At 32.6% G+C, this 18,526-nt stretch overlaps 1 protein-coding gene across 2 annotated transcripts in view; it reads left to right on the forward strand.

Annotated features, from left to right (window-relative positions):
* Positions 1–18,526, forward strand: part of FBXL17 (F-box and leucine rich repeat protein 17) — a 511,980-nt gene that overhangs the window by 461,891 nt on the left and 31,563 nt on the right. For both annotated transcript variants that reach the window (XM_051994853.1, XM_051994863.1), the window contains one exon: positions 14,842–14,984. In XM_051994853.1, coding sequence (XP_051850813.1) covers positions 14,842–14,984 — 143 coding nt within the window. The remainder of the gene's footprint in view (positions 1–14,841; positions 14,985–18,526) is intronic.

Consider the following 18,526-nt stretch of genomic DNA (forward strand, 5'->3'; position numbering starts at 1 on the left):
AACTCTATAGCAATTCTTCTACTATCAAAAATGCCATGATAGCCATTTCAAGATTATTGTTGCATTCTTCAAGATATATTGCCTTATACTTTGATTTGTACCTGGAATAGTTCTTTGGGCTTTTTTTTTTTTTTTTTTCTCCTTTAGATACTTTGCATATCTAGCCCTTGCCCCTCTCACAATTATATTTCCCATAATGTAGTTTCCCTCTATATATTCTTGACAATATCTGGTTTCTTATCCCATCTTTGTGCTCTTTCCAGCCATTTCTACTTCTTTTATCAATACTTTTAGAACTGTGGGTTTTTTTTTTTTTTTTTTCTATTCAAGTGTGGTAAGTCGACTAACTCTGGTGAAACTGGTTGTTACAGTAAACTTTACAGATCTTTTCCATTTTTCTTCTATTTGTGTTCTTCCTTTTATTTTTATTCTTAATTATCTCTGGCATAATTTTGCTTAATTGTTTCTCTTGCCAAACTTTATTTAAGTTGATTTTTATCTTCTTCTGCTTTTCTGTTTTTATGAAACAATACTTTACAGCCTTTGGTTGCCATCTCAGTTTTGAATATAAGTTAAAAGTTTTGCTAACTAAAGCATTACTGGAGCTCTTCTGGTCTTTCTATTATGGGGATAGATAGACAATATTCACTATTTATTAACTTCTATATAAAATAAATGTGTGAGTCAATATGGTATGGTGGATAGGAAGTTGAGTCAGAAAGATTTGAGTTCAGGGCACATTTAAGATTTATAAACATAAAGTATCTCTTTTGATCTATCTATTGACCTATTTATTTGTATTATGCTACTTTGGACAATCACTTAAGCATTTCTATAGCTAAATAGCTCTCTTCAAGTTATAGAAAAGGTACTAACTCACAGGGATAGAACAATTTTCTTTTCATTTGAGCGTTCCAATGAAATTACCAGTCCAGACCCTATTCCTACTCTCTTTAAAATTACTCTAAAAGATATTAATTTCTTTTTTGAGGTGTTTTCCCTTTGTTTCTCATTACTTGTAACTTGTTTAAAGAGGTCAGGATTGAGATAAAACAATTGTATGTCATCTTTTCTTTTTTTTTTTTTTTCTCCACTATTCTTGCTTTTTTACTAATTGGTTGATTATACACAGACAACTGATTCCAGGATAAATATTACACCCGTAAAAAAGTTTTTTTTAATCAATTTTTTTCAAAGTTTATTATTATAAAGTTATTTGGTACTTACCACGACCAGCACTTATCAATTCTTTTCTTGAAGAGAAAGGTATAAAGACCTCTTTATAATTGACAGATTTTTGTCTTTTCTCATCACATTTTCCTGAACTGTTTTTTTTTCATATTTCTTCTTTCCAGCCTCTATTAAAATTTCACATTGTATGTTAATTTAATTTGAAGAGTCTTACTGAGATCTTCATAAAATTTATATAATTTTCATCCTTAAGAACCATTGGTAGTCTCTAAGCTGCAATTATTTTTATGGTGGGCTTAGTGCAGCTACTTACCATTAGTACTGCAGTGCAAGATGACTAGATATCCTATTTTTAATTTTTTACATATTTATATTTTCAGGGTTTTTATGTTTGGTTTTTTATATTTACAGAATACTCGCTGTTTGTTGAACATGTCTTTAAAAAAGTAAAACAATACATGTAATAATAATAATAACAATAATATAGAAGATGTAATAATAACAATAATCATAGAATGACCTCATCTGAAAGTTCATGCAGCATTTCATATCTTTTGTACCCCTACCTTTTTAAAAAAAATTCATATTATATTCCCATATATATTCCCATTCCATTGGGAAAGAAAAGAAATTGTAATAGCTATACAGTCAAGCACAACAAATTCTTTCAATGACTATACACAAAAAATGTCTCATTTTGTACCTTAAATCCATTACCTCTCTGTAATGTTATAATGAATGGCATGTTTTATCATCAGCTTTCTAGAATCATGAATGGTTATCTTATTGATCATAATTGTTATAGCTTTAAAAAAAATTTTTTTACAGTGTTGTAACATTATTCTTCTGGTTTTACTCATTTGATTTTTTTTTTTTTTTAGCTTATAAAAGTCCTGATATGTTTTTCCATGTCTTTTTGAAGTCACCTATTTCTTAATTTCTTGCAGCACAATTGTATTATATAACACTCAATTGTTGGACATCCTCCTAGTTTTCAGTTTTTTTCCATCACAAAAGAAGCAATTATAAATGGTTTTGTATATAACTTTTTGTACATTTTAATACAGAGGGTCTTTCCCTCTTTCTGTGATTTATTTTTAGTATAGGTCTAGCAGTGTTGAAATAGTATTTAGATGCATGACAAAATCAACCCTGCCCATTCCTTTCTTTGCTCCAAAGAGCCATCTGTCAATAAGCTACAACTTCCTTCTTTCTTTTGCTTTAATTTATAGTAAGCATATATGAAAGTCCAACAGTTTGTCAGTTGGGCAAGGATCTCACCTTTGGAATACCAATGGTCAAGCAGATTTTTATAAATGATTTTTACCTTTTACATCACGGCCTCTTTTCTTTCATTTGTGCTACTATCACTACAGAAGTAGGAGGAAGTTAAACAAACTGATAGTCTTTTTTATTTTAATTTGTTTAATGGATTGCCCTGGCCAAAAATTCACATCACCCAGTGGCCAGTCTACTAAACACATTGGGAAGTAGACTCAGGCCATTGCCAGAGCCATAGTGAGAGAGTGGCAGAGCTTGTCAGATCTCTGGTGATATCTTCAGAAATGTGGGGGTCTCTCTGTGACATGATGAAGAATTGGAGTATAATCTTCAGAAATGTTATATGTAAAAAGGGAGTAATGACACCTATACTACCAACCCTATAGGGTTGATTTAAAGTTCAAATGAAATATTTATTGTTTTACTTTATCTATGAAAATGAAAAATTCACAGCTATTCTGTAACCATGATTTATTTTTTAAATGAACTTTATTGATATCTTTTGTTTTTACATTGTCTGATTTTCTTCCTATTTCCCTCTTCTTCCTTTTTCCTACAGAACCATTCCATATAATAAAGGATTTTTTAAACGAGAGGAAGAAGACAAAAAAATCAGCAAACCCACATTCCTTTCTATCTTTATCTTAAACATTTTCTCAGTTTTAGTTCATATATTCACACATATTCAAACATGTAACTTGGTTTTTAAGTAAGACAAATTGTCTTATAATCTTCTTAAATCTCGAATTTCCCAGTGCAGTTGTACTTGTATAGTGATACTGTAATTATTTACTTAGCACTAACCAGTTTTTGGAATCATCCCTATAGCACTGTATTTGTTTTATATATATGCACAGTATTTATTTATTATAAATTACATGTCTATATAATATTATATATTATTATTATTCATATATTATAATATAAATATAGATTATATTTATTATAAATTATAAATACACACACACACACACACACACATATATATATATATATATATGACTCCTGTTTATACATTTTATTCACCAAATTTGCCTTCTGATTAATTTTCATCCCATCTCTCATCTTTCAGCCTTTTCACTAGCTTGTCCTATGTGCCTCAATCCTTGAGACATAACTCAATCTTTTCCTTGGCATCTTAGGATCCTGAGCTTCTTCACAGCCCATACTGAAAATGATAAAGTCTAGATATGGGTTACCTAAATGAAATTAGGGTGTGATTGAGGTCTAGTGTCAGGTTCAGGATACAGGGAGTCAAATAGAGCTCCCCTGCAACCCCTTTGGATTTGGTGCAAGGATACAGAGTTAAATGAGGTCTAGTGACTGCGCAAGTCCCCTGCAAAGGAATTTACAGGCCCGAAAAGCTAGATTGATAAAAAAGGTTTATTATGGGGTTTGGAAGTAAGTTTAAAGTCTAGTTAAGGAAATAGGCTTAGGAAGAGATAAAAAGACACCAGAAATGGGATTCCAGTGGACAAAGATGTCTGGCATGCCAGGCTAAGGCTAGCATGTTTGGAACCTCTGCAAAGGAAGGATTTTAGTTTGGCTCTTTTATAATGAGAGATTTAGCTAAAGGGTCTTGTGGGGGGAATCCCAAGTTGGCTCCTCGCTGGATTCCAGTGAGGGCTTGAGCTTACTTGGTGGGGGTTGGGAAACCTGAAGATCATTAGAATGGGGCTCAGATTGGATGGGGGGGCTAGGACAGGCCCAGATCTTCTTTTGGAATTCAAAGGGACCAGGATTTGTGAATCAAAGGTCCTAACTTCCTGGATTGATCAGCTAGTTGGGGTTGGGAATCAGAAAGAAAGGAATGAATCAATTCTTAAAGGGACCACAACTCGCATGAAAAGAACATAAGCTCCTTGAAGAAACTGGGCGGGTATGTGGTGTTATGAACTCCAAAATATGAGTTGAGGATGAGATGAGGATTTTCTAACACAATGATCAATGATTCCAGAATCAGAAGGAGAGTTTGTGGAAATACAGAGTTGGGAATAAGGGTGATGGAACAAAAGTAAAGGATTCTCATCTCAATAGATAATAATTTCATCAGAGGAATTATGAAACAGGATAGTATTGTAAGTCTTCCCTTTCTACTCATTTTTCCTCCATCTTCTCCTGCTCCCGTTTCTTCTTATACCTCTCTTCCCTCCCTCCTTCTTCTCCTATCTCTCCTCATCAGTCTCTGGACATTGCCACCCTTCACTATGCTTAAAAGTTCCAAAACACTACTCCACCAAACCTTTATCTGATTTGCAAAATGATTTCTCTAAGCTTCACTTTTTTTCCATTTCCGTTTTCTTGTTAGAGATTTCCTAAAATTTCCAAAATAACCTGTTAACTAAAATTATGTTAGAGAAGGTTCAGTGGTTCCCATGTTGCCTTAAAGATAAACTACAAATCCCCTTGTTGTACACTTTAGGCTTTCCACAGTTCATCTCAAATTGTCTTCCCAGATTGATTAAATATTATTCTCCTTAGTGCATTCTTCAATCCATCTAAACTAGCCTTTTTGGTATTCGCTATACACCTTTCATCTTCCCTCTCTGTGACTTTGTACAGGGTGTCATTCTTGTAGAATGCTTTCTCCGGCCCAGTCTATAAATTCTCAGTTAAAATAGTATCTCCTAAAAGAAACTTTTCCTTCCTCTTAACACTCCTCCATCTTGGAAATTCATTGTATTTTTCAAGGCATTAGCATCAGGCAGTTTTGACTTTGTCTCACCTCTGAAATAATACTGTGTAACTCTGGGCAATTTATTTTACCTTTCAGTGTCTCAGACAATTCTTTAACATCTTTAAATTGCCAAATAGGTGTTAAGAAATCCATTAAGTAATGCATTGTGTGTGTGTGTTTGTGTGTGTGTGTGTGTGTGTGTGTGTGTGTGTGTGTGTGTGTTTTTAACTTGGTAGTCAGCCTTAAGGTAAGGAAAAATGGGATAGAGAGCCCAGCATTGAAGCTAGGAACCCAGAAGTCTGGGTTCTAGCTCTGGCTCCAGCATATTAGCAAGTCACTCAAACCCCAGTAGCTTAATCTGATCTCTAAGTAAATTAAAGAGACGGTATCAATTTACTTTGGTAGCCGGGGAATTTCCTTACCTAGTACTTCTAGTGAAATCACTGGCCTACATTTTCCATTGTTAGATAAACTAAGGATCAAACCCTTTTTAGGGGCTGCAGCAGTCCACAGATCCACTTCATTGAAAGATAAAGTAATCGAGTATCACCTTTTTAAAAACAGGATGCTTCTTGAGATTCAGGAATATATACAATTCCTAATTTTATATACATTTACTTTGAAATGAAATGATTGGTATCAAGGAGAATTGTTTTTATTTAGTTGTAATACCCCTAACCAGCACAGGATGGATGACACCCTTTTTACTCTTAGATTTAACTGTTTAGATAATTTTAAGAGTTTAATGCAAGTGCTTAAGTGGGTAATTGGATCCAGTGGTCGGTCTACTACCTGTACAGTCTTCCAACTTTTGAAGGAACAGGAAATAGACAGAATTTATAGCCCTCTTCCAAGGCTTTAGCCACAACTTTCAGGAGTTTTTAAATATAACTTGCCTTACTTATTGAGGAAGTCCATTTTGACCAAGAACTCTGTGTCTGAATTGACAGCTTTCACAAGCATACAGAGAGAAAAATCAGGGAGATAGTTATATAATGGGGGAAAAAATAGTACAAGAAAGGAACAGAACAGCTCTCAAGAAGTTTGCAACCATAAGGAAGAGAATGTAAATGAGGGCCCTGTTTCTCTGGGTTTTTTTTTTTTTTGTTTTTGTTTTTTTTGTTTTTTTGGTTTTTTTGGTCGTGTTTTAGGTTCTTTCTTTCTTTCTTTCTTTCTTTCTTTCTTTCTTTCTTTCTTTCTTTCTTTCTTTCTTTCTTTCTTTCTTTCTTTTTTTTTTTTTTAAAGGCACTTGCCATTTTGTTCATGAATAACTTCACAAAGGAAATTTGCTTTAGGGTAGATCTAGATTAGGCTCAAAGTCTGTTCATTCTAATGATGCTTTTCCATATGTTCCTCCCCTTCTGAGTCCTATTTGACTACATGGCCTATTTTCATCATAGAAGTACTTCTCCCAACTGGCATAATTTTGACTGACCTGTCAGTATATGTGTTTTTATCACCTACAACATTAGTAGTGATGCGGGAAAGATTCCTTTCTAGATTCCCATCCTCTCCTAGTTAATAATGTAAATTGCCCTTTAACTCACAAATCCTGATCCCTTTGAATTCCAATAGAAGATCTGACCTGTTCCCAGCCCCACCCGGATCTGAGCCAACTTTGGGGCTACACCTGAAAGCCCCTCGAGCTAAGTCTCCTATTATAAAAAGGCCACGCTGGGAGCCCCTCTTTGCAGAGATTCCAAACATGGTCGCCATGTGAGAACCCTCTGTCCACTGGACCCTCTGTCCAGTGCCCTCCTTATCTCTACCTTCGCCTATACTTTAACTTTGCTTATCTAATAATAAACCTACTAGACCCCCTTGCGCCGAATCTGTACCCCAAACCTGCCACTAGACCTTAACCCTAATCTCATTTAGGTACCCCAAAGCTAGACCTCAACAATAGCATTAGGTTTGCTACAAAAATAATATCATGCTGCACTGCTAGTCTGGATGCTAAGGATTTTTTTGCCCCTGCCATTTGAAATCACTTAAAATTGTTATTGTTTTCATTGGTATACACCAAGTTAATCAGAGAAAGATAGAAAATGGAGTACTTGGGGAGAAACATATATCTGCATTTTCCCATATCTATAGACCAGAATAAATAAAAAACACTGCTCAAGAAATGATGAAATCTACTTATAATGACAGGATGATTAAAAAAAAAATAGAGCACATAATTTTGTGATAAATAATATGTGTATTTATATAGGCCAGAAGAGGGGGAAAAAATCATTGAATTCAGTTTCTTTAGACTGTCATTTGATGGTGAAGAATTCTTTTTGTTTACTGAATTGTAAATTTTAATAAGGAGAATTGTCAGGGGATCTTAACATTCCATTAAAGGTATTGGTTACAACTTAAAAACAGCACTAACAAAAAGCAAGAGCTATGGGTTTGATTCATTTTGGACTGAATATTTCTAAGAGTTAATTACACATTTGAAACTAATGTTTTAAAGAATATCTACATAGCAATCGAGTATTGTACTTAATCTTTGTGTGTGTTTTTTTTAAGTAAATATGTTTACTATTGATTCTGAATGCACTAAAAGTTTTATGAAATTCTTCTCGTGAACTCTTATTTGCTACTTGCTAGTTTATCATGGTAGAGAAAGCATATGCAATCTATGAATAATGTTTATATTTCCATTTAATGTGTACAGTAGAAAAGCCTCTGCGAGAAAGGTCAAATGCAGAGCAAGCTGATTCTGTGAGCTAGATAATGCTCTGTTACAGTTCTGAACTTTGTAAGCAGATATATTTAATATTGATGCTCTCTTCACAATGAGTACCTAGAAATATTTCCAGTATTGCATTTTCACTAACATTTTAACCACCACTAGAGATTCAACTTTGTATTTGATCTTCAGAAATGCAAAGAAAGCTGTCACCCTAAAACAAACCCCACATTCTGAACATTTCAAAAAAAAGTATCATTTGAAAATTTTTATTTAATCTTATGTGTTTTTGCAGGTTTGTTTGTATATCAAAGTTTTGTATTCTTGAGGATAGCGAGGAGTTTCTTTTCCAGTACTTTTAGTCAGAATATTGTTTGTAACAGAAAATAATCCCTGGCTATGAAGTCAATGATAACAAAAATTTATAATAACTATTCTTACTTTCATTCCTTAGCAAGTACAGAAATATTAATATTTTTAAAAGAGAGCTGAACTGGTAACTATGTTTGGCTAAGTAAATAATATAAATTATATTGGAAAAGTAATTTAAAAAATAGCTAGCAAATATTTAGCATTTTAAGGTTTGCAAAGTATTTTACATGTTAACTCAATGGATCCTCATAGCAATTTTATGTTATCAGGAGGAAATCGGTGTAGTATACGTATTATGATAGAAAAATAACTGGGTTTGGTGTCAATAAACAAGGTTAAACCTTAGCTTTGTCTTTCACCTCAATAGGCCTCATTTTTACCTTCTATAAAATAAACTATTTCCAAATTTCTTCCAAATCTAATTTTTCTATACTAATCTCACCATGACACAGATATGTACAATTGTTTGAATTACAAAAGTTATAAATAAATTTAGATGATACCCTTACAAGGTATTGATTAGATCTTTTTTTCTTCAGTACACTGATTTCTCTAGAGTTCTGTACTTGGAAGCTTAGGAAATTGTTATGTAAATAAAATAACCACAGCTAGTGACTAACTTTATCTCTTCCATCATTACTTTGCCTTTTAGACTATTTAGTTTACATATACACACAAAAGGAAAGGTACATTGGCATAGTTATTTATATTTGTGCCAAGAAATTTCTTAACCAAAGATTTTTATATAGGCATCATATGAAAAATATTGATTCTTTTGTTAAATTGAAAGCCTATTTCCTAAGAGCATTAAGTCATTTCTTTTGATTTTACTAAAGTATAAACATGGGGGGGGGGAGGGGGAAGGGGCAGATGATATAGTTAGAGAAAAGAAAAAGAATCCACAATACATAGTTAGCTTGTTAAAATGCAGAAAACACTGCTTCTATAAGGAAGAAAATATATTTTTATTCTTAGCATTTATATGTAAAGTTGTTTTAGTTTTAATTTGACAGTAATACTAGTTTTTAGATATCATATCTAATCTGTTACTTAAAATTTTTCCTTTAGTAGTTTTATAATTAAAATAGGTCTCAGCATCTAAGGAATAATCTGTGCTCTCAGCAAAAATTACTATGAATTTTGTCTTTGGAAACTATACATTTTATCTTACACAGAAGATATGTAAAAATATAGTAACTATCTACTCTTGAGTACTATTGAGTAATATCTACTGGAGAGAGGAGAGAGAGAGAAAAAGACAGAGAAAGAGAGAGAGAGACAGAAAGAAACACAGATAGAGACACACAGAGAGAAAGAGAGAGAAAATATATATGTGTATTTTTAACATCAATTGGACATCAATAATATATATAGATTCTAAGATGTTTAACCAATCAAGAACATCCAAAACTTTGCTCATTTAGTAACCTGTTCATTCAGATGTTCATTCAAAACTTCTCCTTGAAGAATTTGGATTCTGAGGCAGCTAGATGGCACAATGGATAGAGGACAGACCCTGGAATTAAAGAGAACCTGAGTGTAAATTTGGCCTCAGATTTGACTTAATTTACTAGTTTACCTTACTTATAAGCTGTGTGATCCTAAGCAAGTCACTTAACTCCAACTGCCATGGGAATGGGGGAGAAAAAGAATTTGAATGCTATACCACTTGATGCATATATATTTAGTATTGATATTGCTTCATTGTCTGTGGTATCATTGAGCAAGATGTAGCTTCCTTCCTTCCCTATTTTAATTAGATCTATTTTTGCTTTTGCTTTGTCTGAGATAAGGATTGCTATCCCAGTTTTTCTTCTTCCTTTTCTCCTCCCCTTCCCCCCTTATTTTTTCCCCTTCTATTTTCCTGTCCAGTATATAGTTTTTGATATTCAACTGATTGTGTCTATTATTCCCTCTCTGAGTCAATACTGATGAGAGTAAAGTTCAAGTGATACCCATCATCCACCCTCCCATCTTTCCCTCCAATGTAATAGGGTTTTGTTCTTTCTTCTCTCTTCTTTCTCATCATTTAATTACATTCCCTCAAATTCACTTTATATCAGTACATTACTATTAGTGGCACAGTTTTTAAGAATTACAAGTATCATCTTCCCATGTTAGGGATGAAATAATTCAACTCCATTGAATCCCTTAGATTTTCTTTATCTTTATCCCCTGTTAAGAATTCTCTGGGGTATTGATAGTAGAGAACAATTTTTTGTTCAAATCTGGTTTTTTCCTTATGAAAGCTTGAAGTCCTTCTATTTCGTTGCATGAACATTTTTCCCTTTGAATATTATGCTAACTTGTGCCAAGTAAGTGATTCTCGGGTGTAGTCCTAACCCCCTTGCCTTCTGGAACATCATGTGACATAACCTCTGTTTCTTTAATGTTGAAGCTGTTAATTCCTGTGTAATTCTGATTGTGACTTCCTGGTATTTCTTTCTGGCCACTTGCAATATTTTTCTTTGATCTGATAATTCTGAAATTTGACTATAATGTTGCTTTGAGTTTTTATTTTGGAATTTCTTTCTTGAAGTGATTGGCAGATTCTTTCAATAGTTATTTTGTTCTGTGGTTCTAGGATATCGGGGCTGTTTTCTTTGATAATTTCTTTGAAAGATGCTGTCTACATCCCCCTTTCGATTATAGTTTTTAGATAGTCCAACAATTCTGACATTGTCTCTGCTGGTTCTGTTTTCCAGGTCACTTGTTTTTCCAGTGAAGTATTTTGCATTTTCTTCTACTTTTTCATTCTTTTGAACTTGTTTAATTGATTATTGATATCTCATAGAGTCATTAACTTCCACTTGCATTAGTCTAACTTTTAAAGAGTTGTTTTCCTCAGCTAGTTTTTTGTACTCCCTCTTTAATTCAGCCAACTATACTTTTTAAGGAATTGTTTTCGTCAGTCAATTTTTGTGTCCTCTGGACAACTGGGGTTGGCCAATTCTATTTTTTAAGCATTTTTTTCTTTTTCGTTTTCCAATAATTCTCTTCTCTTTTCATAATTCTAAGAAGAAAAGAAGAATTATTGCATCACTCTCATTTCTTTTCCCAGGTTTTTTTTTTTCCTACCTCTCTTTTATGATTGTTAAACTCTTTCTTTGAGCTTATCCATGAGTTCTTTTTGCACTTCAAACCACTTCTCATTTTTCTGAGGGGTTTTGCCCACATGTATTTTGACATTATTGTCCTCTTCCGAGTTTCTGTCTTAATCCTTCCTATCACCATAATAACTCCTTGTGGTCAAATTCTTTTTGTGTTGTTTTTTACTCATCTTTTTAAATTTGAGCTCTGCTGCTGGGATGGAAGAATCACTGTCTCAGATTCCCACTGTTTGCTTGGTGCTGCACTGATGTTGTCCTGAGACTCACAGGGGACACCTGTATCTGGTGCTTTGCGTTTCCCTGTGGCTATACTGAATCACTATGAGATCTGGCCAGTGGAACTGTTTGCCCAGGCCTGTGTTGAAATATGTGGCGGTTCTCAGAACTGGAGTGTACCCATTTCCCTTGGCTATTCTGAGGCATGTGGATGTTTGGGGGACCCTGGTGTTGGTGCTTGCTTAGGATCTCTCCCTGGTTTGCTGAGGTAGGGCTTGCTGCTGCTGCTGGTTTGCTGGGATGCTTCCTTCCCCAGACTGTGTTCCCTTTTTACCCAAGTGAGACAGACCTTTCTTCCAAGAAATAGTTTCTTTCAAGTTTCTTAAGCTAAAAGATTGTTTCATCCTGCTTTTTTTGCTGGTTCTGCTATTCCAGGCTGTTTTGGGGTGCTGTTTATGGTTCTTTGGATACTAAAATGACTGTCATGGAGAAGAAAGATCAGATTTGTTCTTTTTGGTTCTAGAAGGCAGAACAAAGAAGGATAGATAGAGATTGCATAGAGTCAAATTTAGGCTTGATATTAGGAAAAATTTCTTCACAATGAATGAAATTCCATCCGCAAGTGGAGTTTTAAGGAGTTAGGCTAGAAGGTCACTTTTCAGATATATAATAGAAGAGATTCCTGTTCAGTATCACTTTGTCTCTTGCCCTTCATCTAAAGTTAACTTCTGGGAGAGCTGTTAGGTGCTGGTGAAAACAAAAGCTAAACTAGGATTTAGTTCATTGCTGGCTCATTTCCATTTGTTTTTTTAAAAACAGCTTCTGTAGACATTTTAGTTATTTAGACTGTACTTTGGAATATCTCACTGATCTCCATCTGAATGAACAAAATTCTGTTTTGCATAATGGTGAGATATTTTTAATTTGCCATTTTGGTCACAGTTTGGCTATGTTATATTCAAATAATGTATTCATGAATCCAGAGCTTAACAGTGTATTACAGGTGGTTAGCATTTTTGTGAGTTAGATTGAATTACATTTGTAAAGATTATATCACCATGGTTGCACTAGAGAATGTAAGGTTAATAAAAAGTAAAATGCTGAGCTTGTTTCTTATGAAGATGATAATAACTTCATCAAGACTAATAATTATCCTTTTTATATGGTAATACCTTGAAAAAGGATTAGGTTTTTATCCCACAAAAAGAGTAATTCAGTTCATTTCAGTAAATCTTATTTGTTAGTAAGGCACCCTGTCGTGTTTTTATTTTTACTCAAATATACTTAAAAAGTATATGATAGATTCAAAGCAACACAGAAAGCTTAGTGAAATCTTTTCTATTTAGTATTTTTATTGAGGAGAAACTATTCATGAGAATATTATCATTATGAATAATAAAAAAACATGCTGGAATGAGTAACTGGGTAAATTGTTATAAACGAGGCATATGGATCTGATTCTGTGTGGGAAAAGAAAGTTATAGTCACTGCTAATTCTTTTAATCCTTTAAAGCCATGAGAAGAGAGATTTTACTAAATGGTAGCTTTTTACTTTGAAAAAGTACTGCCTTCAGTTGTGTGACTAGTTCATTCTTAATACCTATTTGATCTTAGGGAAGTCACTTTACCATGCTAGGGTACAGTTCCCCTCTTTGTAAAAGGAGGGAATTGGATTCTATGTCTCTAAGTTCCTTTTTAGCTCTAAATCTAAATATGGGAATGTCACATCATTCTTTGTATTTTTCTTTACTGATGACTAGCGAGCACTACTGCAAGGGAAGCATGGGAATATGGGGGAGTATGGTTGTGGGAGGAAGAGATGTTATTATTACTAAACAGTTTAAATTTTTGTGATAGTGCATCTGATAAATTTGTTTGTTATTCCTGAATTAATATATATGATGATAAAGATGTAAATAAATATATATGAACCAAATATCCCATAAATGGTTATTTCAGAGATTCCTCTAGTAGGATGGCATGCAACTATTGTTTATAAAGCACATATAATTTGATGATGTGATTAAGGTTCTTATGCTTTAATAATGAAAAGGTTCTGAAAATTTAAGTAGACTCAAGATAAAGTCATTGTTTTGAAACTATAGCATTTATTTTGTGTGTAAATATAAGAGAAAGCTTCTGATAAAGTGTAGGAAATTTACCATAACAAATGCATTTCCTTTCACTCAACTGTAGCATGGTACAGATTAAATTCAACAGTATATGTAATTTATTCTTAATTCCTAAAGGGGAAATATAGGACTCACTAAGGAGGACTAATGTGGAAAATGTTATATTCTTTTACATTTTACAAGATGTGAACAGATGGAAAGAATTATGCCAATTGGTAGAAAAATTTGTATGTAGTATAGCTCACCTCTAAAGAGTGTTTAAAGCTAGTTTTCTAAGAATACTTACCTAACTTCCAGTTATTTTTTGTAGTTTCTTAACCCCAAACCAAAAAAAAGATTTTTAATAATTCGCTTTAATTTATCTTTCTCCTAGATGAGTATTTAAAGTACTTTTTATTAAAAGTATTGATATAAAACTAGAACACTTAATCAACAAGTACTTATTGAGCCTACTGTGTATTAGATGTTATGTTAGTAAAAAATCAAAAAGATGTAACCCCAGATTCCCTAATTCATATATGATGATTGTGTCATATGCCACTAAGCTACTTAATTAACATACATTCTTTCAAAAGAAAAAAATATGTATAATTTGGAATTATTGATTAATAAAAGGATAACAGTGCCATGGAAGACTTCTGGTACCTATTACATAGGCAACATACATATAAGCCCAGCCATGTTTCATTTTACTCCACATATATCACCACCATTTTCTTGAATTCCCAGTTCTGGAATCCTAATCAAATACTGTCATTGCTCTTGCAAAGGAGTGTGTTGGTCTATTCCATTTACCATCCTTGAGATTTTCAAAACCAAAATATCCCTTTTTGGCCACTATTTCTGTCTCTTCCTGTTATATCCCTTTTTTGGCCACTACTTCTGTCTCTTCTTATTAGAATGTTCTTCAGTGACAGAAACTATCTTTGCTTTTCTGTTTGTTATAAGTTCTTGATGTACAGTAAACACTTAATAAATGTTTTTTTTTTCATTCCTTCATTAAGACTTTTAAAGGAATAAATTCTTATAATATTAAAATATGATTCTATTTTGGGAAAAAATAAATTTACATATGAAGTACTTCAAAGTCATTGAAAACAGAATCATTTTTGAATCATTAGTTTCCATTATGAATTTTTACAATTTCCTTCTCTCTTTGCATCCTTCTCATTTTTGCAGCACTGATAGCCATTGGACGATACAGCATGACAATAGAGACTGTAGATGTTGGATGGTGTAAAGAAATTACAGATCAAGGAGCCACCCTGATTGCACAGAGCAGCAAGTCACTCAGATATTTAGGGCTGATGCGATGTGATAAGGTAAGAAAATTGTATTCAATTCAATTAATTTTTAGAATGAAGATTCCTGAAAATGCCTGATAATATCAGTATCAATTAATTTTACTTTTTTTTTTTTTTTTAACAATTATAACCCCATATCCTTAAATCTAAAGACAGAATGAACTAGACAATAAGGCTTTAATTTTAAGGTTTCTAACATTTGAACTTTCTCTAGAATTTCATATTTCTTGACTCAGACCTATTCCAAATATTTTTTTTTTATGAGTACATTGCTTATTACTACCACTTTGGATATGGTTTTGTTTAAATCACAGAGCAACATGGATGTCATGTCCCTCAGCATGTGATTCATCTATTTATTTGTTCAATTAATAAATATTTATCAAGTGTGTATAATACCAGCTATTAAATGTGCATAATATGGAGCTGAGAGTTGGGGTGGGAGTCAACAATTGGCCTCTGCCCTCATGAAACCTACAGTTTAATAGGGTCTTAAGCTACAAACACTTATGTTATAATTTATATATAGTGTTTTCTATAAATTAGATATTTACAAAACAAAGCATCAAGTGAACTCCAAATGAAGATGTAGCATGAAGTAGTGTCAAACACAGATAGATGTTTTAATACTTTAAAAAAGCCAGTGGTGTCTACGAAAGAATTTGGCTTCAGCCTTTTCCCAAAATATTTTGTCCCTTGATACTTTCTGAGAAAAGTTTTATGATTGTATATTACTTTTCACTTTAAATTGCTAGTTCCAGGTAAATTTAGGAAAAATAGGTAAAACTAAGTATATAAAGTATATGATGTATACTTTGTATAAGTATACAAAGTAAATGATGGCCTAAGTTTTCTAAATGTAACACTGGGTAGTGGAGAACTGAAATAGGTCAGGTCTGAATGATTGTTGTCTCATTTTGTTTTGTGTCATTTTGCATGTCTTAACAATAATACTAAACTGCAAAAAATAAAAATAAAAAAATACAAATCAGTGCTTGTCCTCTACAATTTGATTACGCTATAAAATCTTTATTATAATCTCCAGTCTAGACTAGAAAGCAGCCTGATTTAGTAGCTAATCTATAACTGTGAGACATTGTAAAGTTCCTGTTAATTCTTTTTAACTTACTTGGTTGCTTACCTAAAAAACTTAGTTTAAGTTTATTATTGTTAGACAAACACAAAAAAACACATTTGAAAGGGCTTCAGAAATAATGACAACAGGTTTGGTTCCCTGCCCATTTAAAATGAGACTGCAAAAAATACCTGACATCAAAATGTTTATTTAAAAAGAGATATGTCTTTTGTGTAAGCTATTCTTTTTTAGATTTCTTAAATAAGTACTACTGCCTCCAACTTTTAAGTATGGAAACTCATGTGTCCTACATGCTATAGAATAGCAGCATCTCAACTACATGTACTAGCCAACATGAGATTTACTATAGTCAGCTGAAAAATTGTTACATGTCTATTTTAGTATTTAGTATTTTAATATAATATAGATTTGAGGCTCAGTGAAGGAGAAGATTCAATCAGTATCCCCAACAGCATGGAGTGTTTATTTATTTTCCTTTTTATCATCATATTGTAAAGGACACAATGTAAATGAATTTACATTTTCTTTTATATATAACATACCTGTATTTACTTTGGATTTTAAAGTTTTCAGACAGAATTAGAAAATCTTTGTTTTCTATAATACCTACAGTATTGAGTAGTTAATACTTTGGTCCACTAATTCTTGCTGTCAGAGATGAGAGTTTAGTTTCCAGGACAGGTATTTTGTTTCATAGCTCCTTTGCTTTCAGATAACACAACTTTTGGAATAATTATACAAATAGTGAATTCTTCAATCTATGCATATGGGATATTTCCTGAATGGATTTATATGCTGATTATTCCAAACTAAAATAACAATGGCAGAATATTTGTATATTAAAAAGATTATTTTACAAATATTTTTTATATTTGTATAATTGTATAATTTTTATACATTGTATATAATTCATATACAATTTTATATTTTATACTTGTATAATTCATAAAAAATAAATGCAAGTAATTATGTTTGTTTTGAAGAAGGGTTTCATATATTAACTAAAAAATAATCAGAATGATACTTCACAGATAATATTTTTTAAATGCATAAAATAAAATATATAGAACCACTTGGAAGCCAATTATATTGAAACAGTTATAAAAATTGTTTTTAACTTTATGAATCCCAGGTTAAGAACCCCTGCTATTCAGACTTCTGATATGCTTCAGGTCATCTTTCCTAATGTCATAAGGGTACTTTTAGACTCTGTCCCTGTGAATTTGTGTTTGACACCTCCAGATTTGACCATGGTTGGAAAACAAACCAGTATGAGAAGATATACAGACTAGAACTGAAACTGACTATTTAGGGGGTCCTCAAGTCAAGGGGTATCCTAGGATTGAGAAGAATAGTCCCTGGACTTTAGATCAGAGAACTAGAGGCGAACTCAACAGGAAATAGAAATAGTGATCCACTTTCTTACAATCACCTCTGTTCTATTAGATACTAATTAATAGTTCTATCAGATACTGATTAATAACAAGATATGTATATTATAGAATGGGAAGAGATTCAGACTTTCTCAGGTTAATATGCATGAATATATGTAAAAGAAAAATTGTGCTGACTCATTCATCCATTTTCAAAGAAAAGAGAGAACTAGGAAAAAGCACAGAATAAATGAGAGAATGATATCTATACATTTTTTATACTCTTTGACATTAAAATTCATATGATTTTAAATGATTTTTAGAACCTTTTAAATCATAGCCTCTATATATTCAACAAAGAAAAATTTGCCCCATTTATTACTTTGAATGGTCTGTATGTCAATGATAATTTTCCAGGCACATAATTAATCTAGGACACTATGAAAGATAAACACAGGGACAAAAAAGGGAACTCTGAAAACAGAATAGAAATATAAAAGAAGAATAAGAAAGAGAAAGAGAAAACAGCAAGGGAAATAAGACTTGGAACCAGAAGCAGAGGAAATATATAGTCAGGAAGGATTAAGATCTGTGTTTGGTATTTTGTAAAAGAAAGAATTAAAGAAAACAAAAAAAATTTTTTTCCTTACTTCTACAACCAAAACTGCTGAGTTAAAACAAACAAACAAACAAACAAACAGGCTGGATTGAGTTTCTATCCTATTCCTGTCTACCTGAAGGAAACATTGATGATGCTTAAATTATGTATTTAGGGCAGGAAAATGATCTTTAATGTTATTTAGTTCACTTTCCTTCTTTTGAGGCCATATCGGGTAAATGACCTGCCCATAGTTACATAATAAGTATCAGTCCAGATGTGAAGTAAAATCTTCGGATTCTGATTTTAGCATTCTTCCCACCAGTTCCCAACTGCCTAGTCTAAGATTGACAAAGAAAAAGATAAAGAGTAGTGAGTGGGATAATTCACAAACATAACTGCTTACAGAATTACTATGGATAGATTATTGTGCCTTTAATTTTATATTTATTTTGCATGAGATTCAAAATAGAATTTTAGCCAGGTTAATAAT

This window comes from Antechinus flavipes, chromosome 1, assembly GCF_016432865.1.
Source record: "Antechinus flavipes isolate AdamAnt ecotype Samford, QLD, Australia chromosome 1, AdamAnt_v2, whole genome shotgun sequence".
NCBI classification, from domain to species: domain Eukaryota; kingdom Metazoa; phylum Chordata; class Mammalia; order Dasyuromorphia; family Dasyuridae; genus Antechinus; species Antechinus flavipes.